Below are 24,280 nucleotides of genomic sequence, written 5' to 3' on the forward strand. Positions count from 1 at the left end.
GACACAGAACATGCAACACAGAACATGCAACATAGACTTTGTCGCGACACTATAACCATGGTATTTCATAACTCTTCAGCTGGTACCAGCACTTCTGATGTTCTGGTTCAGAGCCTGAAAGATAGAAGCTTAGAAACAAATTAGCACAGTGTTCCCACATGGCAGACCCTGCTTAGTCTCTGCCACAGTGTGTTAGGTACTTGGGGCTGCACAAATGCTAATTAAGTGGTGCATTTCTTTGTGAGTTTAATTTTTTTTTCCATTTTAAAATCCCCAGCCACTTTGCCATGTCCTGGAGGTCTGAGGCAGAAGCAGGCACTGTTGTTACTGTTGCAATGGCATTCTGGCCCTGGGAGGAGGAATCTACCCAAATATCCTCCTTCCCAATCTCCAGAGGGGTCTCAAATGTTTCTTCTTCTGATGTTACTGCTGCTGTAAGATTTGAGAGTGCTGTTTTAACTCTCTGTACCCAGCCTTAAGGGCACTTAACTGGGTTTGGGTACTACATAGATTTTTAATTCTCTGCTTTTGCAGCAGAGGCTTATAAATTTTGGTGCAGTTTTTCATTTTTACATTTAGCCAATTGAAGGAATATCTCATTACAGGTTTTCCATAGAAGCCAAACTGCAGCTGCCACTACCCTTATTAAAAACTGAAGCAAAGTATTCTTGTAAGTGTTGGGACATGCCTTGATTATCTTTGTCTCCACCCCATCCTCAGTACTCAGCAGTCTCACTTCTTCTTTCCTTGATTTCTTTTTATTTATATAGCTATAGAACCTTTTGCTGTTGATTTCAGTTTCCTTTGCAAGGTGCACCTCTGCCTGGCCTTTGACAGTTCTCACTTTTCCCCCTACATTTGCTGACCTCCAAGAAGTAGCTTTCTTTGTTGATCCTTCCCATTTTCCATTCTTTGTAGTCTTTCTGTTTTAACCTGTTTGAGATGCTTGCTCATCCAGTTTGGGCAGCAACCCTTCCCTATGAATTTTTCCCCTTGCTTGGAATGCAGGCTTCAGATCATTTCTGCAACTTTGACAGTAATTCCAAGCCTCCTCCACATTCAGATCCTTGAGTTCTTCAGTCCAGTCCACTTCCCTAACTAATTCTCTTAATTTTTTAAAGTTTGCCTTTTTAAATAAAGGACCCTAGATGCAGATTTATTTAGTTTAAAATGGATTAGCTCATGATCACTTGAATCAAAGCTTTCCTTTACAACCAGTTTTCTAGGAGGTCCTTGCTACTTACCGATACTAAATTTAAAAGACCATCACCTCTTGTTGGTTTGGTAACTATTTGGTGAAGAAAACTGTCAGCTATCAAATCCAGGAGAGCTGGGCCCCTACCATTATTAGTAGCACTAGTCCTCCAACCTATATCTGGGAAATTAAAGTCTCCCATACTCACACAATTTCCAGTAGTATTTATTTAATTACAAATGTTAAAGCAGTCTCTTTCCATATTCAAATCAAATCATGGGAGTCTGCCGCAAACCTAAGCACTATCCCAGTGGAGCCTCTGTTAGTTTTCTTCCCCAAAGTGATTTTGACCCAAACAGATTCTGTTTTATCCATTCCATCATTTCTAATTTCTTTACAGTCTACCTCATCTTTAATATACAATGCTACTCTATCACCTTTACCTTTATTTCTGTCTCTCCTGAACAGCTAGTAGTAGTCTTTTCTGAACAGCACATACCATTCAATACCTGTACTCCACTCATGACTACTATTCCACCATGTTTCTGTAATCTCTATAATATCTGATTTCACATCCTGCACCAGTAGTTTTAGTTCCTCCATGTTGTTACCCAGATTCCTTGCATTGGTATACAGACAACATCTTAGTTGTTTCTGCGTGGCTTCACCCAGATTCCTCACCCGAATAGCTACAGTCATTCTACTGCCAGTATCGCCTACCTGACTATCACTGGCATTAGCATTATCTTTCCTTTGGACATCCATTCTCCTCCTCTCTGTTGTTCCTTTCTCCATTGCTGAATCCTCTCTTACTTGATTCTCCCCTCCCCTACTCAATGTTAGAATCAGGTGTAGGGATTACATGAGCATCTCCCAACCATCTCTCCTTTTTTAATTAGTTGTGCTGACCTCCATCCCAGACGTCTATTTCCCTCCCTACTCAGGTGGAGTCCATCTCAAGCTAGTTCTGTCACCACAGGAGCATGCTGCTTCCTGTTGGAATAAAGCACAGACTGTAGGTAAATAAAATAGCTTCTCTGAGAGTTAACAATGTGGTATAAGCTGACCAGTTCTGACAGGTTGAAGCCAGAGTAATTTACAAGTGTTGCCATGTCACAATCCCTTGAAATCAGAATTTATAAAAGCAATAATTCCAAACCCTTTTTAGAACTGCCTAGAGCTGAAACAGGGTCTCCTGTTTAGTTTTAGGGAACAGCAAAGTCTTGAGATAGTTTGTCCCTTTTTTGGGTTGTTTATGAATTGTTAAAAATATTCAAAAAGTCTAAATCAGAAATAAAAATGAATGTCGGTAGCTAACGTGAGTTACCACAGGCAGCATGAAATACAACATGTTGCTAACAACAGAGTAAGTAGGAGGAATTTGCAAGGTAAAAGTCTGAGCAAGTTCCATTTTAACACTCCCAGCTGCTGCATTGTAGGCAAAGAAGGGTGGAAGCAGAGTGTGACTAAAATCCTACAGTATGAGAGAGTCAGCTCTTTCCAGCCCCCACCCAACAACTTGGACATTTGAGATAAAATAGCAACTGTGGAGTTTAAGGATGGGATTTTATCCAGGTTAATTTTCCAACCATCTATCCAGTTGCCATTACCTCAGAAGTCTAAGGAACTCAGCCTTCCCCAACAATCTCACTGCAGCCCCAATAACAAACCAAATTCCTTCCCTTTGGTTTGTGCATGTATGTACTGGGGTGGGGAGGAAAGGAAGGAAGATTAACAATAAACATGGAAAATTCAGCAAATTAATTAAGCAAGAATATCAGTTACGTAAGACTGCCACCACTCCAGGTGTCTTGGCAACAATCTTTACCTCAGTCCTCTCCTGGCTGTGCCTGGCTAATGGGTCAATGCACGTAACCATCATCAACTGCCCTGCTCCCTACTCACAGTTTGTTGTCCAGGGTTGGCGGAGACCAAGAAAGTTAGGCAGGCCCATGTCCAGCCTCTAAGGGAAGAGCTGCCTGAGCAGCGCCCGGGGCTCTACCACCTGCCTGAGGTGAAGCCATTGCAGTGTTGATTGCTGGGGAAGGAGCCTGCAATAAGACCCTCAGCTAGCCTGTGGCTACTGTCCAAGCCACCTCAGTGACACCTCTGTCTACATCAAAACCGCTGCAGCCCACCTCCATACACCCCCTCAAAGCTGCCTCAGTCAGCCCAGCCCTGTCCACTGCCTTGGTTCAGCATGACCCACTGCCTCAAAGCCACCTCAGCTCACTCCACAGCCTTAGCTCTGTGCTGTTTCTTCAGAGTTTGATCAACCCTTTCCCCTTGCTCACCCACAGATGGCAGCAGAGAACTCCCACCCCTCTGGGGCCTCTGTCAAGCTCAGGGGTTCTCAAACTGGGGGTTGGGACCCCTCAGGGGTCATGACATTATTACATGGGGGGTCATGAGCTGTCAACCTCCACCCTAAGCCCTGCTTTGCATCCAGCCTTTATATAATGGTGTTAAATATATAAAAAAGTGTTTTTAATTTATAAGGGGGGTCGCACTCAGAGGCTTGCTGTGTGAAAGGGGTCACCAGTGCAAAAGTTTGAGAACCACTGACTCTAGCTGGAGTTCTAAAGCAACTTTGGGCTCTTCATCCTGTTCACACACTGATGTCAACAGCCAGCTCCCTCCCGCTAGGGCTTCAGGCCTCAGAGTATAAATAGGGCTTCTGATTTTCGGTTTTAACCAACACACACAGATTTAAAAGGGAAATTTTAATTTATAGAATCATAGCAATATCAGGCTGGAAAGGACCTCAAGAGATCTTTAAGTTCATCCCCCGGCTCTGACGCAGGGATAAGCAAACCTCAACCGTCATTGACAGGTGTTTGTCCAACCTGTTCTTAAAAACCTCCAATGGTGGGAGTTCAATCTGTGATTCACTATAATCCCCAGATCCTTTTTGGCAGTACGACAGGCTAGTCATTTATTCCCCATTTTGTAGATGAGCATTTGATGTTTCCTTTGTAAGTGTAGCACTTTTTTTGTCTTGATTGCACTTCATTTTGTTGATTTCAGACCTATTCTCTAATTTGTCAAGGTTGTTTTGAATGCTAAATCCTGCCCTCCAAAATGCTTGCAACCCCTCCCAGCTTGATGTCATCCACACATTTTATAAGCACGCTCCATTATCCAAGTCATTAATGAAATATTGAATTGTACCGGATCCAGGACTGACCAGGGCCGCCCGGGGGGGGGGGGGGGCAAGAGGGGCAATTTGCCCCAGGCCCCGAGCCCCACAGGGGCCCCCACCAGAGTTTTTCGGGGCCCCTGGAGCGGGGTCCTTCACGCGCTCTGGGGGGCCCGGAAAATTCAGCGGGGCTGGGCGCAGGAGCTTCTTCTGCTCCCGGTCTTCGCCGGCGGGGGGTCCTTCCGCTCCGGGGCTGAAGGACCCCCTGCCGGCGAATTACCGCCGAAGACGGAGCGGGACCTGCCGCCGAACTGCAGCCCGGTCTTCGGCGGTAATTCGGCGGCGGGGGGCCCTTCCGTTCCGGGACCCGCCGCCGAAGTGCCCCGAAGACCTGCGGCGGGGGCCCCCCTCCGCCGAATTACCGCCAAAGACCGGGCTGCACTTCGGCGGCGGTCCGGCTTCAGCGGTAAGTGGAGTGGACCAGCACCTTGCCATCAGGGGAGGCAAATGAGGACCCTGAGGAGCTGCTGGAGCTACCAGCAGCTGAATACTCGGAGAAGATGGGATCTTTGGACCCATGGGACCCAGACTGGTAGGTTAAGTAGCCCAGGGGGACCAGACTCTTGTCTGGCTCTGCTGGTGCGGAGTGTGAGTCAACGTATTGCGCTGGATTCCTCACTGACCCAATGGCGGAACACTCTGGCACTGTTAGGGCCCTGGGCTGGGATGTGGTGGAATCAGGTGGGCCTGCATCCCCCTGCCACCAGCCCTCACCCTGGGGAGGCGGCCTATTTATCCCTAGGCCAGAAGGCCCCGTGTGGTGTTTGTAGCTGTCTGCCCCAGCCAGGTGGCTGTGGGCTAAGGATTGTGGTGCTTTGCCTGGCCCAGGGGGCTGGAGCTCTCCCCTATAAGACTGTTACTTATGGTCTGCCAGTAGTAGGCAGAGTGGCCTCCCTCCCTACTCGAGTGTGAGGGACCACTGCGGGCACAATTTGCTCTTGGTGAATCCATGCTGGCTATTCCTTATAACCCTGTTCTCCTGTAGGTGCTTACAAATAGATTGTTTAATCATTTGTTCCAGTATCATTTCTATTATCAAAGTTACACTGTCTACTCTATCATTCCTTGGATCCTTTCTCTTTTTAAAGAGAGTTACCCTTCCCCAGTCCTCTGGGACCTCACCTTGGAGTTCTCAAAGATAATTGTTAGCAGTTCCAAGATTGCTTCAGATAGTTCATTAAGTACCCTCAGATGGATTTCATCAGGCCCTGCTAACTTGAATACAGCTAACTTACCAAACTATTCTTTAACCTGTTCTTTCCCTAATTTGGCTTGTGTTCCTTCCCCTTGCTATTAAGGTTACTTCAGTTGAGTATCTGGTCATCATTAACTTTTTTAGTGAAGACGGAAGCACAATAGATATTAAACCCCTCAGTCTTCTTGATATCAGTTATTAGTTCTCATTCCTCACTAAGTAGAGGCCTACACTTTCCTTCATTTTTCTCTTGCTCCTAATGTATTTAAAGAACCTTTTCTTATAGCCTTTTACGTCCCTTGCTAGGTGTAACTTATTTTGTGCCTTGCCTTTTTGGATTTTGTTCCTATATGCATGTGTTATTCTTTTGTACTCCTCCTTAGCATTGTTTCCACTTTCTGTAGGATTCCATTTTGATTTTCAGATCATTAATGAACTCCTGATATAGCCATATGGGCCTCTTTCTATTCCTCCTATCTTTCCTTTACATCAGGATAGTTTGCAGTTGTGCCTTTAATATTGTCTCCTTGAGAAACTGCCAGCATTTCTCAACCCCTTTATCCCTTAGATTGTCTTCCTGTGGGACCTTACATTCTAGTTTTCTAACATCTGCTTTTTTTTTTTTTAAGGTGACTGTCCTTATTCTGCTGCTTTCATTCCTTCTCTTCCTTCAAACCATGACATCCGTCATTTCATGATCACTTTCACCCAGGTTGCCTTCCACCTTCAGATTCACAACCAATTCCTTCATGTTGGTCAGAGTCAAGTCTAAAATGGCTGTCTCCCTGGTTACTTCCTCCACTTTCTGAAATGGAAAGTGTGCCCCAATGTATTCAAAGAAATTATTGGAAATTTTGTGTTTTGCCATATTACTTTTCCAAAAGATGCCTCAGTAATTAAAGTTCCCTATTACTACCAGGTCATTTGTTTTTTATATTTCTGTTGTTTGTTTTAGAAATGCCTCATTCACCTTCTCTTCCTGATTTGGTGTAGACCCTTACCATAACGTCACCCCTAACATCCCCCTTTTATCTTTACCCAGAGACTTTCAACTAGTCTGCCTCTCACCTCCTTCTGGACCTCAAAACAAGTGATGTATAATACAACACCTCTTCCCGTTATTCCCTGACTGTCTTTATTAAAAAAGCTATCCTACTCTTTTCCAATATTTGAGTCACAAAATTTATCCCTCTAAGTCTCTGTGAAGCTAATTAAGTCATATTTTAGCTTAGGCCTGGCCCCCGGGCCCAGCTGTTTCATGCAGGGAAAGAGGAAATCCCATCATCCTCTCTCCCCCTGCATCCCGGCCAAATCCAGCAGCTGAGCCCAGTGCAGGGTAGGAGCCACTGGCCCCAGGGCATCCCCACCCCCACAGTGATTTACCTCTCCACCGGGTTCCCTGGGGAGAGGCATGTGACTGCTCTTGTGGCTTCCCTTTGCTTTCCTGTCAGAAAGTCATTTTTCTGTGGGGAAGCAAAGAAATCTATGGGGGACATGAATTCTGTGGGCGTGCAGTGGGGCAGAATTTCCTTAGGAGTAATATACTTTTTTATTTTGCTGTATGTTTAAAATGTCTTTTTCTTTCCCATGGACTACCTTTTTAATTTACCCTGTCTGAGTAGGAAGGAAAGAAACTTGCTTTTGTTTGCTCAGATTATTTTATTTGGGATTTTGTACATTTCCATTTAATATACATTTCTGTTTATAAGTAGCGAGTGACATTAAAGTGGTTACAGTTCTGGACATGAACATGAGATGTTATACCAGGATATACTCTTTGCATTGGCAGCATGTCTCCAATTTTTTGTCCCTTTTTGATCCGACCTCTGTAAGTAACAGGCCTGATATAGAACATATGGACGCAGAAACCTTGAGACAAGAAGGGGGAAAAAAAGATTTAGAGAGCATAAAGGAAACATCAAACTTTGATCATCATCTGATCTCCTTGGCTGATTTTACTCTAACAATTTTCTGATTATCTTCCAATCTTGTACTGCCATTGGTGTTAGCACTGCTGGGAGTGCTAGTGCAGTCCAGCTAACAGTATTCATGAAGTTGGGGTTATTAGGCTGGTGTCTTTGGGAGGTCGTGGGAGGGATTTTTTTTTCTTATGGAACCAAACTCCTGCATATTTCAAGCTCCCTCTTTTTATTTTCCTTCCCTCATTTCCGTCTTTGTTTTCTTCACTTTAGGTCCTCATTTTTGTTCCTTTGTCTAAGGTGGGTGGAGAGCTAGAGGGGAAAAGAAGTGTGTTGCTGTTCCTTTGGATGAAGAATTTGGCCTGCTTTGTGTTTGAGTGAATGAGTTGTACTTGTATTCAAATATAGGACCAGATCGTTTTGAGTGAAACACCGGCATTGGCCTACTTTACAGTTATGATTTGCTTATCTTCTAAGTTTGTTTAGATCGTGCTTCTACCATAGCTCTCCAATTGGTTAAGAATAGAAGGTAAATTTGTTTAATGACAAATCTTTAATAAATATGTAAATATTAGAATATGGTAGCTCAGTTACCTGATCCACGAAGTTTGACACCGTTATTAATGAAATTTCTCCCTCCATGGGGGTTAATTCGTCTCTCAATCACGCCACTGAAAGGAGCATACACTGTCGAGCCATCTCTGCATATAACATCCACCCCTAGGTGCTTTCTTCTACCGTCCTTTCTGCAAGTATGTAAATGTGCAAGTAATGAGACAATGCTGACTTACATGTTCATTAGCCCTAATGCCTCACACTAGATATGCCATGTAGATTATTTAAAGCAACACAGGGGGGTATGGCTACCATTGCTAGCTTAGTTGTGTTTCAAATTTTATATTTCTGCAGTGGAGGTAGAAGGATTTGAAAGTTCAGTCCAGTTATAATAATTGCAAATCTCTCTTCACTGTTAATCAGAGCGAGTCAAAAATATATTTTATTTTCCATAAAAATTATTGAAAAAAAATAAAATCTTCATTTTTACACTTTTTGAGTGTTTTGGGGATATACCAGGGTTTCAAAAAACAAAACAAAGTAACACAACCCCCCCCCACACACAACATATACATATTTCCTTTGTTAAAAATGAAAAACAAAAAAACTTTACATTTTGAGGTTTTTGATATTTGTGTAAACACACAAAAACTCTTTGAACAAAAGGAAAATTTCTCAAGAAGGCCTGGGAGGAAAATAAGCCTTTAATCATTGAGATTTAAAAAAAAAGTAAATTAGTAAGTTTGATAGAACTGGTCAAAACATTTCCATCTACTCTTAATATCTCTAATTAGTTTGATGGTGCTGCAGACTGTTCACTCATTTACAAGGCTCAAAAGAACACTGGACCTTCCACTGGTGTAAATCAACAGAACTCCAGTGACTTCATTGCTGCTACACTCAGGGGCGGCTCCAGGCACCAGCATGCCAAGCGCGTGCTTGGGGCAGCAAGCCACAGGGGGCGCTCTGCTGGTTGCCACGAGGGCGGCAGGCAGGTTGCCTTTGGCGGCATGCCTGCGGAGGGTCCGCTGGTCCTGCAGCTTCGGCGGACCTCCCGCAGGCAAGCCGCCGGCGGTGCTTGAGGCGGCAAAATACCTAGAGCTGCCCCTGGCTACGCTGATTTACACAGGCTGAGCACCTGACCTATGAGCTGGGAATTGGGGTCACTCAAGTGTGTGGAAGTGAGACCATTTCATTGTTATTTCTTAACTAGTTCTGTCCTACCCGTGTCTAGAACAACAAACTGAACAGCCTCTAGGGAGCTGCATGTGAAATCATCTGGTGGTCTGAGTCCCGTTCCTAGAGGGCAAATGTCCTGTCCCCATCACAAAAATCCTTAGAAATAGCACTAACGTAACGAAGGACCCAGCAAGGAGGGCCAAGGACTGAATGGGTCCTGATGACGAGACTCTCCTTATTCTCAGTGTGATTCTGTCACATGAGGGATTAATGCACGCTGGTAGGATTGTTGTCCTGGGTCTTGTTTCGCCAACTGCTCTTCAGTGGTGTCATTCTGACAGACTTCAGAAGCCCTGAGAGCTTTAAATGACGGTTGAACTCAGAAGTTTTGGTTCTTAGTGAACAGTTCATTATTTTAGCAACAACAATGAACAAACAAACAAACCACCTGTTCCACACACAGAAAAAGTGCTGTCAGTATCCTACCTTGGAGCTGTATAATATCCACAGCCATATCCATCACAGCCCCTTGCTTTGTTCCTAGGATTCCCAGCACATATCTGTCCCCATGGTCCTGCAGCAACTTAAGAAGAAATGGAATATACAAAATTGAATCTTTTTTTGCCTTGTACAAGACATAATGTTACATATTAAATGTTTGGTATGCAACTAATAGATTTAAAATAGGAGGACGCTGAACTTTCTTTAATAATATGAGTTATAATTTGTTACTTCCGAATATACATTGGTTGTGTGAGTGCCACAGATGAATGGCTCTTTATTTCTTTGTTAGTGTGAACAGAGTGGTGTTCTTTTTCCTTTTAAATTGACTACACAGTATAGAAGAGAAGATCTTGATATTTTTGACATAGGAATAATTGATCCAACCCAAGTTTTTCTTGCAGAACTCTGGAAGGGTTCCCATGCTTTACTTAGATTGTAAGCTCTTTGGAGCAGGGGCTCATTTTTTGTGTGTGTGTTTATACAGCACCTGACACAGTGAGATTCTGGCCCATGACTGGGGCATGTAGATCAGTGGTTCTTAAACTTGGGCCACCGCTTGTTCAGGGAAAGCCCCTGGCGGGCTGGGCTGGTTTGTTTACCTGCCGCATCTGCAGGTTCGGCCGATCGCAGCTCCCACTGGCCATGGTTCGCTGCTCCAGGCCGATGGGGGCTGCAGGAAGTGGCATGGGCCTGCCATGGGCTTTCCCTGAACAAGTGGTGGCCCAAGTTTGAGAACCACTGATGTAGATGATACTGCAATAGAAATAATGAATAATAACTTAGGCTAAGGATCAGATACTATCCTCCCTCTTCAGTGGAAATTTATGGATGGTAATAAGGATTTGAGTTTATTATTTAGCTCTGAAGTAGAAGAATATGCCTGTGGGGTCAGAGGAGGCTATGAATGTTGGCTGTCCATCAGTTTGAACTAGTTAGAGGAAAACATAGCTCACTGAGAGAGTCAGAAAACAAAACAATACTACATTGTAACTGCAAACTGAGATTATGCCTGACAGCCAGGGCCGCCTGGGGGGAGCAAGTGGGGCAATTTGCCCTGGGCCCCACAGGGGCCCCGAGAGCCCTGGCCCAGTGGCGGTCCAGGTCTTCGGCGGCATTTCGGTGGTGGGGGGGCCCTTCAGTGCTGCCAAAGACATGGAGCGACTGAAGGGCCCCCTGCTGCCGAAATGCCACCGAAGACCCAGACCGCCGCCAGGTGAGTACAAGCACCACAGCTCCCCCACTTTGCCCCAGGCCCTCTGAATCCTCTGGGCAGCCCTGCTGAGGGCAGCGGAAGAACACACCTTTCCAGCTTGTCTCGTCCTGAGTCTCAGAAAAGTGAACCTGCAGAGCTGGAGATTTGCATTCTGTAAGAGTCATATCATTGATAGGACAGAATTGACCCACCAAGCCTCTGTTTTGACACAGCCCTCATAAAAAGCCCCCTGAAATCCCTTCATGGACTTCAGCGCACTCTAGATCAGGTTCTATGCCAGGTGAAAATGAAGCGTAAATTACTTGGATGTATTTTGAGAACTGCTAAGTGGAAGGCCAGGTCTGTCTGTCTATCTATCTATCACAATATTGACTTAAAACTGTTCCTTTTTGAGTTTTTTACCTCCTTCTGATAACTTTTTGGGCCTGAGCTCTGCTCCGTGTAGCTGAGGAGGGGGGGAGTGAAACTGACTTTCTGCCACCTTTCTTCCATCATGAGGAACACGAGCTTCAGCTCCCCCAGAAGACTTTTTAATTCTTGGAGGAGTGGTGGGCAGGAAGGGGTGGCGTGGACGTGGCGGTTTCCCCCAGGTATTCCTGTCCAAGGGCTTTTCCGAACTGGCTGATTAAACCAGGTTTCTGTGTCATTTTGTGCCCCCAGAGCAGTGCAAAGGGTGAAGCATCTAGCCTACTATTTGTCTTGCAGCAGCATGCTAAGTATTTTACAGTTAGGTAAGACAAGGTCCCTATCCGGGTGAACTTGCAATTTAACAGACAGCATACAAACAAACAAAGTGGTGGGAAAGGGAGCGCTGAAAAGCTTTGCAATGGAGCCCCTGCTTTGTACTTCCATGTTGTTTGTACAGAGTGTGTGGGGAAGGAGTTTTTTAAACACCCATATTCACAAGATTAGTTATAGGGAGCATGGGTCTCTGTCAAGAAAGGATTTGGGTTGGAACACTTTGATTTTTTTCAGATTTTTTTGACCAAAACAATTCAGTTAATTTAACATATGTTCATGAAATGTTTCAGTCAACCCAAATCTACATTGTTCTGCAAAAAAAAAAAAAAAAGAGTTGCGGCCAAAGTTTTTTTCCAGCTCTAGTGCTCATTCATGGTTCAGACAAAAGAACAGAATGGGAGAAATGTAGAATAAAAACTAATAATGTGAAGAAATAAATATCATTATGGAGTCTCTTTCCTGTATGAGAAATAAATTCTGCCTTTAAATCAGTGATTCTCAACCTGCGACCCATGAGCTGATTGTCGCCCAATCAGCACACAACTGTGGCCATGTGACATCCTCAGGGCCTTACAGGTAGTATTGGGTGTGGCCCACAATGGTAAATAGGTTGATAACCACTGCTTTAAATACATGTGCAGCTCCCACTGAAGTAAGTGCAGGGCAGATCCAAGGCTGGAGACTGGTCGCTAAGAAACTGTGACCACGGTACTGGCAATATGGCTTTGTCCTTGAAGATTCTTTTAAAAGGTGCTCACTGGAATGAAACATACCATCCTGTTACCCTGCTGGGAAAGGGATAAGTTGGTTTTCTGACTCCCTTAGGGTAATGACATGTTATCCCACCTAGAGAGAAGAGATGTGGGTGTAGCTCTGAGGGAGGAATCAGAGGAAACAGGCCTGAGGGAGGAATCAGAGGAAGAAGGTCTGAGCTGATCCTTACTGTTCTCTCTTTTTTGTTGTTCTTGTTTGTTTTTGAGAAAGGCAGACCCCAGCAAGGAGCTGAGTTTGGAATCTATATATAGTGTTTGTGCATGTTGGGAAAGGCACCTACTGACCACACCAAAGAAGGTCAATACAATTCTGCTGGTGCCGCCATTATTTGTTCCGTCTTGATTCAATAAGAATATCAGTTCACAATCTCTCTCCTTGGAAGCTAGATCCCACTCCTAGCATCAGTGTTACCCTCTTTGACCCAAGTGGCTAGTCCAAGTTTCAGGGCCCTGGGGGATGTCCCAGCTGGAAGTAAAGATGGGTTGGATCTGGTATTTTCTCTGATGCAGTTTTGTTTCTTTACAAATAATGTATAAAGTCCTGTGTCTCTGAACACAGAAGGAATCGAATAGCAGAAAACAGCAGGAGCATCCTTTTTAGCCAGCTCCCCTGATCCAAAACACCTTTCTCCAATTTTTTTTCAAAAGTCAACCACTGCACTTTCTGATATGCCTCTAGGCACGCTCTCTGTCTCTCATATTCCCAGTTTTGCTCCGTACCCCACACCAGCCCAAAACAATACTCAGCCAAAAGTTCCCTGGCAGTTTCCCACACTTCTTTTGTCATAGGTAGCTGTTCTATGTGTAACAGGGTTCCACCCAGCTCAAAACAATACTTTATTCTAGATATGTTCCATTTATTTTTATGGACTCTTTGTAGAATAATATATTTTTCAATGTGACTATAGGTAGCAGAATCCATCCCTTGACAATTTAATATAGAAACAAACCTATAGAAATATTCTAGGATGATGCCTCTTCAGTCATGCTATTACTATTTACAGTAGAGGGGAAAGGTTATAATATCTGATACTCACCACAAGACATTAACCATGTATGCCATGTCCATAATGAGTTCACCTAGTAATCACATAGCTGATGTATGGAAAAGAATGTGTCTTTATCTACACACAGGAGAGTATGGTTTTATGGTTTCACACTTTAATAGTATTTTTAAATCCTCTACAATTATTCAAAGAATCCAGTTTAACTTCCAAAAGCATTTTTTATTTCCTGATACAGTGATTATATAGAGAGATGCTGTAAATATAGCTGTTGTTGGATAATATAGGTATATAAGGGGGTAAATTAGCTTGGTTAAAGAAAATATATGCCTTGCAGTTAGCAGTTGTGGGAAGGCTTTGAAAAATGGTCTGCTTGATTGGAAATACGGGGCTTGAAATGTGGCTTACTTGGAAAAAAATGGACCTAAAAAGTAACTGATAACATAGGAGGAAAAGACCTTCGAAAAGTCCTCAGTTATCCCAGATGGTTCTAACAATAAAGGAGGATTGTGCCTAATGAACCAGCAGTGACTCCAATCAGGCGAAAACCTGGTTATTAGCTAGGATAGTGAGAATCAGCATGACATCACTTGTTTGCCACACTGTATAAAAGAACTAGGGTATTTTTCAGATCCTATCCAATCACGCTGAATCAAGCCAGGATGCAAGGGTTATCCCGAGACTGATCCTTTCATGAGTATTCTGATCAAATGCTTATGAATGTGTATTTATTGTATAGATGACTGCTTATGGCTTAAGATTTTAAATGGGTGTTGTGGTGGTAACCTCATAAATAATTATATCCAATGGTTATACAGAAGTGGATACACATACCAAATTACGAGTGAAGAAAGGATGTGAGAAATATGTTTGAGCTATTAGTGGTTCCATAAAGGCCTTCACAATGAATATAGATTAAATGTTGGGGTAAAAAGTGTGTATTTCTCTCAAACCTGTTTCCTCGAATAGGACTTGATCACTTGGAGGAAAGACCTATTATACGGTAGTAACCGAAAAATACCTGAATGTAATCACATCCAAGAAACTTACATTGCATGACCGCAATTTACTTAAAAACAGAGAACGTTTCCTCCTCCATTGTTCTGGTCCTTTTATTACAGGATCACAGACAGAGAAACAGTCTGAAATGGTCTATACCTTTTGATCTTTGTCATAATATAAAACCATTTACAGGTTTTTGAGAGAAACCCCAAATTGCTGATGGAGTTAATATACTGTTACCTGTCTATAGTATCTCTTATGCAATGGCCATAGATTAATACTATTAATATTTTACTGTAATCTTTATCAGTAACTGTTATGGATTTTGCTGTTAAAGTATTTACACAAAATTAAGATGGTGATTTTCAAATGCACAAGTGGCAGTTAAGCCCAGATTTGCCCTTCCTTAAGAGTGTTTTTCCAGCAAAAAATGCTAGTTTAAAATAAGCAACATTACAATATTATTTTGACTTACCAGATGAAATCAAGGTAGCAACAATGATTGTTCTGACTATGAGCATCTTTGTCTGTGTCACCAGAGTTGTGGTTTCAAGTGAAGGGTCTAAAATATTTTGCTTTCTATTTATGCATTCCAAAAGAGGTTGTGTCTTAGTTCCTAGCCAATCAGACCTCATCAGGGAAATTTAATAGGAACCTGTTATCTTGGTTCAGAACTTAATCTGTAAAGCCAAATACCAACCGGAACAGAGCCTTCTCTTGGGGGCATCCCGGCAGGGCAGATAATAAATATTGTGGAAATGCCAAACCCTTCGGCAAAAGTAATTATGTGGTTTAGGAGAATGCAATGCAATTAACTTGTCTGGGGTATTTTTAACAACTGAACAGTGGGTTTAAAAATAAAAAAGGGGAGAATTCAAGGACAAATTGTGATATCTATTTCTGCATTCCTCAGCAGTCTGTAGCTAAATTCCTGATTTCAGAAAGATAATTGGGTGGAAGGTGGGAAGAGAGTCCCAAGCAATCTGTAAAGCTACAGATTGGGCTGGCCTGCGGAGACACACACACCTTAGGTTTGGGAAGGAAATCAGCTAGTTGGACAATTCTGTACTTCAGAAGGTGACCACTGAGTAATCAACCTTATTTTGGAAAAGTTTTGGGCAAATAGAACCTTATTAGAGTGTTCCATGAAAGGTTCTTCCTTGTCTCACCAGTAAATGGGACACTTCTTGCTCAGTTACATAAGTCTATTTCATTATGCATCCTAGATATGGTACATCTTCAGAGTTAACACCTGGAAAAGTCACAGGGTTACAGTCTGGAGCATGGCTTAATGTAAAAATAGGAAACCTTCTATTAATGTGGTTAAACCAAATTACAGGAAATTCAAGAAATGGAGAATGCTGAAGCATGAATAAGGCAAACTGTAGTTATTTTGGGGAAGGGAGGGAATGTGACCTATTGGTGGTATCCAGAGGCTGAGAGCTAAGTTTATATTCTTGGCTCTTCCTCTGCCAGGTGTATGTCTTTAGGGAGTCATTATTTCCCAGATGGTCTAGCTGAAAAATAAAAATAAAAAAATAGGTTACATATAATTTGATTATGGGACGTTCAGACCTGGTGATGTACTGTCAACCCTCTTCCTTTCATTCCCCCTCTTTTTCCTTTCATAGTATCAAACTTGCTTCTGAAAAGCAATTGCCTTTCCAATCTTGGTAACAAAACCACAAGAGGAGGTTTAGATACAGGGGACTCAAACACAAATCCTTGTCCTCATAAAGTTGGAGGGGGTTAGAATGAAATTAAATACAATGGAAAGAAATAGTGTTGGTATGTATTCTGTACTTAGTGGCAACAAGGAAAAAAAGGGAAGAAAATGGGGAAAAAGCCAAGAAACCTAGAATGTTGATATATAATTTTCATTTTGATGAAAAACTGGACACTTTATGAAAAGGGGCTAGGGGCTATGAAATCATCAAGTGTTTAATGAAAAGCAATTTTTTTCCCCAAAAAAAGTTTTGAAGGAAAAATTTTTGCCGTTTGTACTCTCAAGGTACGATTTAGTGCTAGGAATTCATATGTTGCAAAGGGTAAACGCTGCTCGTTTTCGAAGTCCAAATACACAGACCACAAAATACACCTCTACCCTGATATAACGCGACCTGATATAACATGAATTTGGATATAATGTGGTAAAGCACCGCTCCGGGGGCGGGGGGCAGGGCTGCGTGCTCCAGCAGATCAAAGCAAGTTGGATATAACGCGGTTTCACCTATAACGCGGTAAGATTTTTTAGCTCTCGAGGACAACGTTGTATCAGGGTAGAGGTGTATTTCAAACCATTAATAAATAAGATCAGACGAATTACTTTTCCTAATAAAATAGAATTAATATTTTGTTCTTTTTTTGTGAAGTTATGAAAAATCCTTTTCAAATATCATTTGATTAACCTCAGTCATTGCACTTACGCAGCAAACAGCAGTGGCGTGTTTTAGGTCCCCCACATCTATAGCTAGAGTATGTGCCAGAACAATAATTGCTGCTATACTGACATATCCCTCTGTGGTTTAAACAAGCTCGATCGTAGAAGAGAATCCACAGGTGCTCATTCATTTTACCTAAGAAATAACAGAGTTCTTTAAAATCTCATTAGAAATTGATTGATCCATCATTTATTTGAGTAACCACGATCATAGTGACACTGGCATTAATCACTGGCACAGACTCTGTCGATGAAAGATTTTCTCCAGGACTGTGTCCAGACCAATGGTACAGTACTTGTCCTTTATATCCTCTTGCATAGCTCTAAACCATTCCTCCCCTTTCTCAGGGATTGCAAATGTCAAACACCTTATAAATGGTTATCCTGACTCCCATAGTTATTATCTAGCCAAGTTATGTATATTCTTTAATCTTTCCTCAAAAGCCAATCTTTTGATCCTCTTCATCATTTTATTACCACTTCAGTTTGCTGGCACCTCACTGGTATTGGTTGCTCACAGCTGTATATGGAGATCTAGGCGTGGTCTCAGTACCATACAGTAGTGGGACAGATGAAACAGAGGTCCCATCCATATGCCTCCAGAGGAAGGCACACCATTCCCCACCCTCACCACCATTACATGGCTAAATCTGCAATATTTTTAGGAGGGGAAGATTTCAGCTTGACCCCAGCTGGTGACCAGGTGACCTGCTGGGCTAGAGAACTCCTACTAGGCATGGTTCAAATCCACTTATGCTGGTTTTCCATAGCCTGGATGGGGTTTCCCCTGAGCTTAATTTTCTCAGAGGGGTTTCAGCTCCAGAGAACTTAAAGAGCCATTGCAGAAGAACCAGGAAGAGGTGTTTCTCTGGTCCTCCTACTAATTTAGGGATGGAAATCCACCTAGGCAGATGATCCTTCCCATGGATATGGGTGGAGGGAAGGAGTCTCCTCTACACTTCCATGAAAGCACAAAACGGTGGAAAGAGGCAACCAGCCCATCCCTCTCTCTGTCCTATGGAATCTGAGGGAAGAGAAGGGGATGTACCTCAGAAGAAAACTTCAGATAAGGGATAGGGGAACCTAGGGTTTGTCACAAGTCAGCTGAGAGCCTGAATGATTCCTTAGAATATATGCTAACTACTTATGGTAAACTCTCTCTTCAATCTTGTAGTTAGCCTTGACACTAAGTACCTTTCTCAGAACTGGAGAAGAGCTCTGTGTAGCTTGAAATCTTGTCTCTCTCAGCAACAGAAGTTCGTCCAATGAAATATTACTTCATCCGCCCTGTCTTTCTAAGACTATTCTTATGCAGTCTCGATGTACTATAAATCAATAGCCTATAAAATAGCTTGTACTTACACGAATTAGAGCAAGGCATGCAGCATTTTCTATTTTTATCACGTCCGCACAACCCAGAAACCATCTCAGACCAGCATCTTTTTTGCCGATAGTCATAGCACTTCCCAAGTTTTTTCTCACATTTAACATCAGCAGCAACTAGCAATAGAAAAGACTTTGTTCAGAAATGTCATGGACATGTTATGCTGGGCTATTACAGTGAAGTGACAAGGGATAACCAAATAGTAAATAAGTGCGAATAAAATTCCTGAGGAGTTCCTCACTAACTATTACTCTGGACTTGGCTGTGCCTCTACAAAAGCTGAGCTCTGAGAATTTTCTCACTTGTCAGCCGGGTTGAAAATGCACATTCAGCTCTTAGTGTGGAATTGTAACAGAAGTAAGTTCCCTACTCTTTTTAAAAAAGAGAAGAAAATAAAAGGATTATCTGAGAATGTCACTCACCTTCTGTGAAGACAAATGACTTCGTTTTTTGGGATTTTTTTTAGGACCCGTCTGATTTCTAAAATTAGAAACTTTTAACCACCTGAGAACTTATTTCTTAGCATGATCAGTGGCCACTTACTAAGATTTTAGGTATAGTCTAGTTGTTCCCTCCCCACCTAAATGATATCGGTAAGAAGCAGAGTGAACTACTTTCTGCAGTGACCAGAAGGCCAAGTTGAGAGTCATGAGGGAACTGCTTGTTGCAGGCTGCAGCTGGGACAATTTGCATGAGATTCCAAATGTTTCAATGAGAAACACATAGCAAAATCCCCCAACTGCATATTTGGATCCCAGGCTCTGCAATGTGATCCGCCAGTTCAGAATCCTGTGTCCACCCACCCAGAGTCTAGTCCCACAAAGGACCCTGCAGGGGCCCAAACTAGACATTGCAAGACAGGTAAGTTAGCTGATATCTCTTTGTGAACACACAACCTTTGATTTGTAATCACAAATACAGCTGCCCTGTTAACCCAGCCTTCCAGAAATCTTTCCAACCAAACAGCAGCAACAGCAAAGGGGTGATGTCATTCTCCCCCATTTCATTCATCTAAGATGTGAATTTCAGAACCTTGCTTATACCATGCTCAATAATGTTAACATTTGCACAGACAATTTCTTCCTCCTTTCAACGGCGAACAGTAGGTGAAGAGAGGATTGTTAGGAAAGGAAATTGTTAATAGCCAACTTTTCCCCTAGCAAATGAAAAAGTAAGATACAACACTACCATTCATGAAGCTGTATTCTATTCAGGCCAAGCGAAAGACACTTGTTTGTCAAGAAAGTGCAAAAATGTTTTCCTCAAACATCCCCTAAAATTTCCATATACATTTGTTTGTTTGTTTTTTAATTTTCAAACTTTATCCCATCCCTAATTAACCCACACAGGACCAAGCTAGGTCTATCCAGCACTAGCCTCACCAAACATTACAGATGTTCTCCAAAATCTTTTATTTCAAAATATTCCATTATAATTTAAACTGATCAATACTGAATAACAACAAATTTCCCTATCAGCAAATCTGTGAGGTTCTCTTTAGTTCTATTTTGATTAAATTAGAGCTGCTAAATGAGAAAGTAAAGACTAGAATGACACAATCCTTTCCAGTCATCACATTTCTAGTTAAAATCTTCTTGGAGACTATACCTCTAGAACTAACTCTTTATTGCTGAAAATATTGATAAACTCTTAACTGATTTTTACTGGTGTAATACTCCTCCACTATTATATATAGATAATATTTTAAAATCTATTTTATTGTAGCAATTTAAAACAATAAACTTCTATAGAATTTGCATTTCAATATAATCTCAGTAATAATAATTAATAATAACTAGCTCTTATATAACATCTTTTATCCATAGATCTCAATTAAGTTGGGTCACTTTAAGTTCATCTAGACAAGTTGACTTTGTTATAGACTTACCGACTGAAAACAAGGCAAAGACAAAAATCAGTGAAATCATTCTGTACGCTTCACCACGATTCTATGCTCAGGCAACAGTACTGGACTTTCTTCTCATCCTGCTACTTATGAAAACCAGTGAAGGCCACCCTGGCTTTCAAGCCAATCCAAATTCATATACTTTCAAGTCGGTGTAAAGGAGGCAGTCTTATTATGTGAGCTAATCTGGAGACAAAAATGCCATCTCAGTGTGTATTGCTCCAATACAAAACATATGAGCACATGGGGATTTCTACCTGAGTGATATCCAAAACCAGGAGTGTCTCATAATTCTCAACAAACTCATGCACAATAAACAAATTAGCTATGTTTGAATATAAAATATTGCTGTGCCACAGATGACTTTAGGTGAATGGGCCTTTGAAAGCTTGTTTCTGTTGTTTCCTAGATATTGATAAACTGTCAGTGAAGAGCTCACTGGAAACCTGGATTAACAGGTATGACGCTATCCCTATCACAGACCCCTGACTAAATCCTGCTTTCTTTACTGAGGGGAAAACGGAGTTCAGTGGAAATTGCTGAATACGGACTGCAAGATTTGTCCCCTTTGTATCCTCTCTGTTTATTTTTCAACTAGTTTTGTTCCAACTTCTCATGAAATTAGCTGAATGAGTTAAACTTGCTAAGCCTAAATTATTTGCTGAATGTTTTATGCTATCCTCTTGCACAAAGATAAGAGATGAATGCTCATTGGCTGCTTTTTTTGAGCAGGAGAGGCAAGGAGACAATCTCTTCCTTGTTCACGTTCTGTATCTTCGGTTATAATTTGTTTCACATGAATGTACAAAGGAACACTGAGTACAAGTGTGAGTATCGGCTCCATTGTCCGAGACCTAGAAAAGTATTCTGATGACCCAAGGGAATTGCTTATTAATGGTTAACATTCATATTTGCCATCAGTCCTGGTTTTCCTTTGCTGAGTAGCTTGTAGGAGAAAGAATTGGAGCAATATTGCATTTATCAGGAGTGTGTGAAAGAGTCAGAGCCAGAGATGGGCACACTGAAACAAAAGCAAATTTAGACCTTGTTATCTTCTATAATTGAAGAGCCAGTAAGTATGAGTGTGTGGAAGCCAGAAACCTGAATGTTTTCTCTCAGAATAACACAGCTAACATTCAGAATTGGTAAGATTAATACAGGAGGAAGAGTAAGTGTCAGGGAAACTGTTCCAGAACCCCATGGAGGAAATCCTAGCCCCACTGAAGTCAATATCAGTTTTGCTATTGATTTCATTAGAGCCAGTATTTCACCCTAAAAGAACTTTTAAAGAAACCCCCGAGAGAAGTAAAAGATTGTTCACCCACACCTTAGAAAACAGTTTTAGCCTAACTATGGCACACCATAGAAAACCCTATAATATCTCAGCATTCCACACCCAATGCATGTGCCCTCCCAAAACCCCTGTAAGATAGGGGTATCATTATTCTCATCATGAAACTGAGGCACAGAGAGCCATATTTATAAAGGTATTTAGGCACCTAAAGATGCTGCGAGGTGGAGAGCGACCTTAATAAGTGTGCATAAGTGAGTTTGGTGCATACCTCCCATTGACTTTCAACAAGGCACCTAATCCACTTAGGAGTTTTGTGAAACCCACTAGGGCTAGATCCACAGAGGGGATGAAGCTAGAGCATTGCAATGCCTAACTTTAGCACCCTGCTCCTGTGATTCTACAGCTGTGGGTTAGGATTTCAGGCTCCCTAACCGCTGGGCTATAGGATATCCGGGGGTAGGTCTCTTGATGATATTCCACTTTGCACACAACACTTACATCTTCAGTGGGCCAGACAGTGAGTGAGAGAGTCTCTATAGCCTGGAAGTTAGGGCACTTAACTTGGGTCTCCCACCTTCCCAAGTAAGGTCCCTACTCCGATGAATATTTAAGTAATTTATACAACAAAGTGGGACAGCTTTAACAGGAGAGAGTGAGAAAGGGCCTCCCCATGATATACCGTAGCCCAGTGGTCAGGACATACGCCATGATGGTCAAGTCCCTGTTCCACCTCAGACAAAGTGGGGATTTGACCTTGGACTTCCTGCATCCTGGGTAAATGTTCTCACCACTGGGCTATCAGATATAATGGGGGTAGCACCACCTTCTCCTCCTTCAGCTGTGTTTTGTATGTGCCCTAAACAGTAAATGTGCTCTAGGGCAGCTTCTCAGCATGCCCGTTGAATTGAGTGCCGCAGATGAATTAGGCAGATGAACACCAGGTTTGTGATTCCCGCCAGAGCTTGGGCACTGAGCAGCTAAGCAGAAATGTAGGTGCTAGGGACTTTAGGTGCTTAAGGGGAGGTGGCAGCTGGGCAGGGATTTCAAGACTGTTGATTTTGGATTTGGATAGCTAAAGTGGCTTTTAGGCACTTAAATCCATTGGTGGATCTAGCTCTATATGCGTATTTAGGCACTGAAATACTTTTATAAATCTGCCCTGGAGAGATTAAGGGATTTGCCCAAAGTCTCCAAGAAAAGTCTGTAGCAGAGCTAGGAACAAGACTCAAATTGCCTGAGTCCCAATCCATAAGACCTTTCCTTCTTCCTACCTCACAGAAATTATCACCATTACCTGAAGCTGAGGAGGACGCATACTGAGGTGATCCCTGACCGGCTATCCTCATTTCACCATCTCCCATTGTATCCTATCTGGTAAGAACAAAGAATTTAATCTGGGACTAGAAATGCTGAGTATCTGTAAAGTGTATTCCATCATATTCATCTTTTACTAGGAATAAAGATTTATCTTGGTCATCTTTCTTTAGGAACCAGAATTGACTTAGTAATGTGTTAAACAGTGGAGGCAAATAGGGTGACCAGATGTCCTGATTTTATAGGGACAGTCCCAATATTTGGGTCTTTTTCCTTATATAGGCTCCTATCAGCCCCTACCCCCTGTCCCGATTTTTCACACTTGCTGTCTGGTCACCCTAGGGGCAAATGACATCTGAAGGGGAGTTAGTGACCTAGATGAAGGTACACCCAGAGCCAATTTAGAGCAGTGAGTGAAATTACCGTGTGTCTGATTCCAAACAGAGTAGGCAGTGTACGCCCGCTGTTCTAAAGGTAACAGATTCAGAATGTAACTGGAGTTCTATATCCACCCCTTTTATTTCTTCATCATGACAGGTTCAAAGAGGTGCAGGGTTACTGATGTCTCCTCCTTGACAAGTGTTTTCTGGATCTTTTGCGGTTAGCACAAATGACTATGTCCATTTGTGATGTGGGGTGGGTGGAAGAAAACCAAATGAATGGAAAAACAGAAAAATGGGCTCTTATAACATGTTCCAAGGGTATAATTTTTCATGGTGTTTCTGTATCTGAATGTGTGCATCAATTTTAGGATTTTCTTCAGGGATTGGTGGGATGGGAGAAGTTGGGGGGAGAGAGAATCAACTACATGCAGTAAGAAGTCAGCAGAGAAAGGGAAATTTTTAAAGAAGTGTCTGCCTATTTTCATACATTTTGGACCAGATTTTCAAAAGCACAGAACCTGGCTTACATATTTGATAGCTGGCGAGTGTCCCATTGACTTTAATGGAGTAACACAGGCTTTACGTTAGTGTAAGTGAAATTGTCTCTTGATCTTTCCAGGTGGTCAGAACTCTGGCAGTTAAATTCCGCAGTGAATAGAAATAGTGGTGCAAGCTGCACGTTGGGTGTTCGAGAGTCAGAAAATGAGTATAAGAGCTTAACTGGGCTCAGTTTCATTTCAGAGTCAAGCCAGTATAGATTGCATAAATGCAAAGGCTGCCTCTCTCATAAAAGTACAAATGAAAAAATTAAAATAAAATTAGATAACAGATTTATTAAATCCTCCCCCAGAATTCCTCAAACCCAGCAAAAGCAATCTCCAAAATCTCTACCCATGCTGTGATCTCATAAAGATTTCCTCAAAGGAAATGTGGCTGAGTCAAAATCTATCATGAAGCAATAGATCACACAGACAGGGTGGGTCACATAAATAGCTTTAATAGAATAATTGCCTTGGTATAACATGCTTTATGAGCAAAACACCCGCCGGGATGACTTCCCAGGCTAAATAACACATGCAG

The 24,280-nt window shown here is 42.2% G+C and overlaps 1 protein-coding gene across 3 annotated transcripts; it reads right to left on the reverse strand.

The window, feature by feature from the left end:
- Positions 1-7,238: 7,238 nt before the first annotated feature.
- LECT2 (leukocyte cell derived chemotaxin 2) lies at positions 7,239-23,296 on the reverse strand. 3 transcript variants are annotated; one of them, XM_045025983.1, is made up of 9 exons: positions 23,241-23,296; positions 22,798-22,874; positions 20,192-20,395; positions 18,282-18,419; positions 16,906-17,055; positions 14,955-15,996; positions 9,729-9,825; positions 8,103-8,254; positions 7,239-7,458 (listed from the first exon to the last, which is right to left on the reverse strand). In XM_045025983.1, exons 6-9 carry the CDS (start codon positions 15,112-15,114, stop codon positions 7,292-7,294), a joined length of 576 nt encoding a protein of 191 aa, XP_044881918.1. In that variant the 5' UTR covers positions 15,115-15,996; positions 16,906-17,055; positions 18,282-18,419; positions 20,192-20,395; positions 22,798-22,874; positions 23,241-23,296; the 3' UTR covers positions 7,239-7,291. The 3 variants fall into 3 exon arrangements, with proteins under 3 accessions (XP_044881918.1, XP_044881919.1, XP_044881920.1); XM_045025984.1 differs by lacking the exon at positions 20,192-20,395 and having other exon boundaries at positions 23,241-23,287; XM_045025985.1 differs by lacking the exon at positions 20,192-20,395 and having other exon boundaries at positions 22,798-22,870; positions 23,241-23,250.
- Positions 23,297-24,280: the final 984 nt, after the last annotated feature.

The sequence above is a fragment of the Mauremys mutica genome, chromosome 8, assembly GCF_020497125.1.
Source record: "Mauremys mutica isolate MM-2020 ecotype Southern chromosome 8, ASM2049712v1, whole genome shotgun sequence".
NCBI lineage: Eukaryota > Metazoa > Chordata > Testudines > Geoemydidae > Mauremys > Mauremys mutica.

What these genes read in the sequence shown, in the direction of transcription:
- LECT2 (XM_045025983.1), bottom strand. Translation starts at nt 15,114, where the DNA reads ATGAGGTCTGATTGGCTAGGAACTAAGACACAACCTCTTTTGGAATGC. An exon ending in TGCTACCTTGATTTCATCTG is followed by an intron (nt 9,826 to 14,954) that starts GTAAGTCAAAAT and finishes TTTCTTCTTAAG; the next exon opens with TTGCTGCAGGACCATGGGGA. An exon ending in GGATATTATACAGCTCCAAG is followed by an intron (nt 8,255 to 9,728) that starts GTAGGATACTGA and finishes ACATACTTGCAG; the next exon opens with AAAGGACGGTAGAAGAAAGC.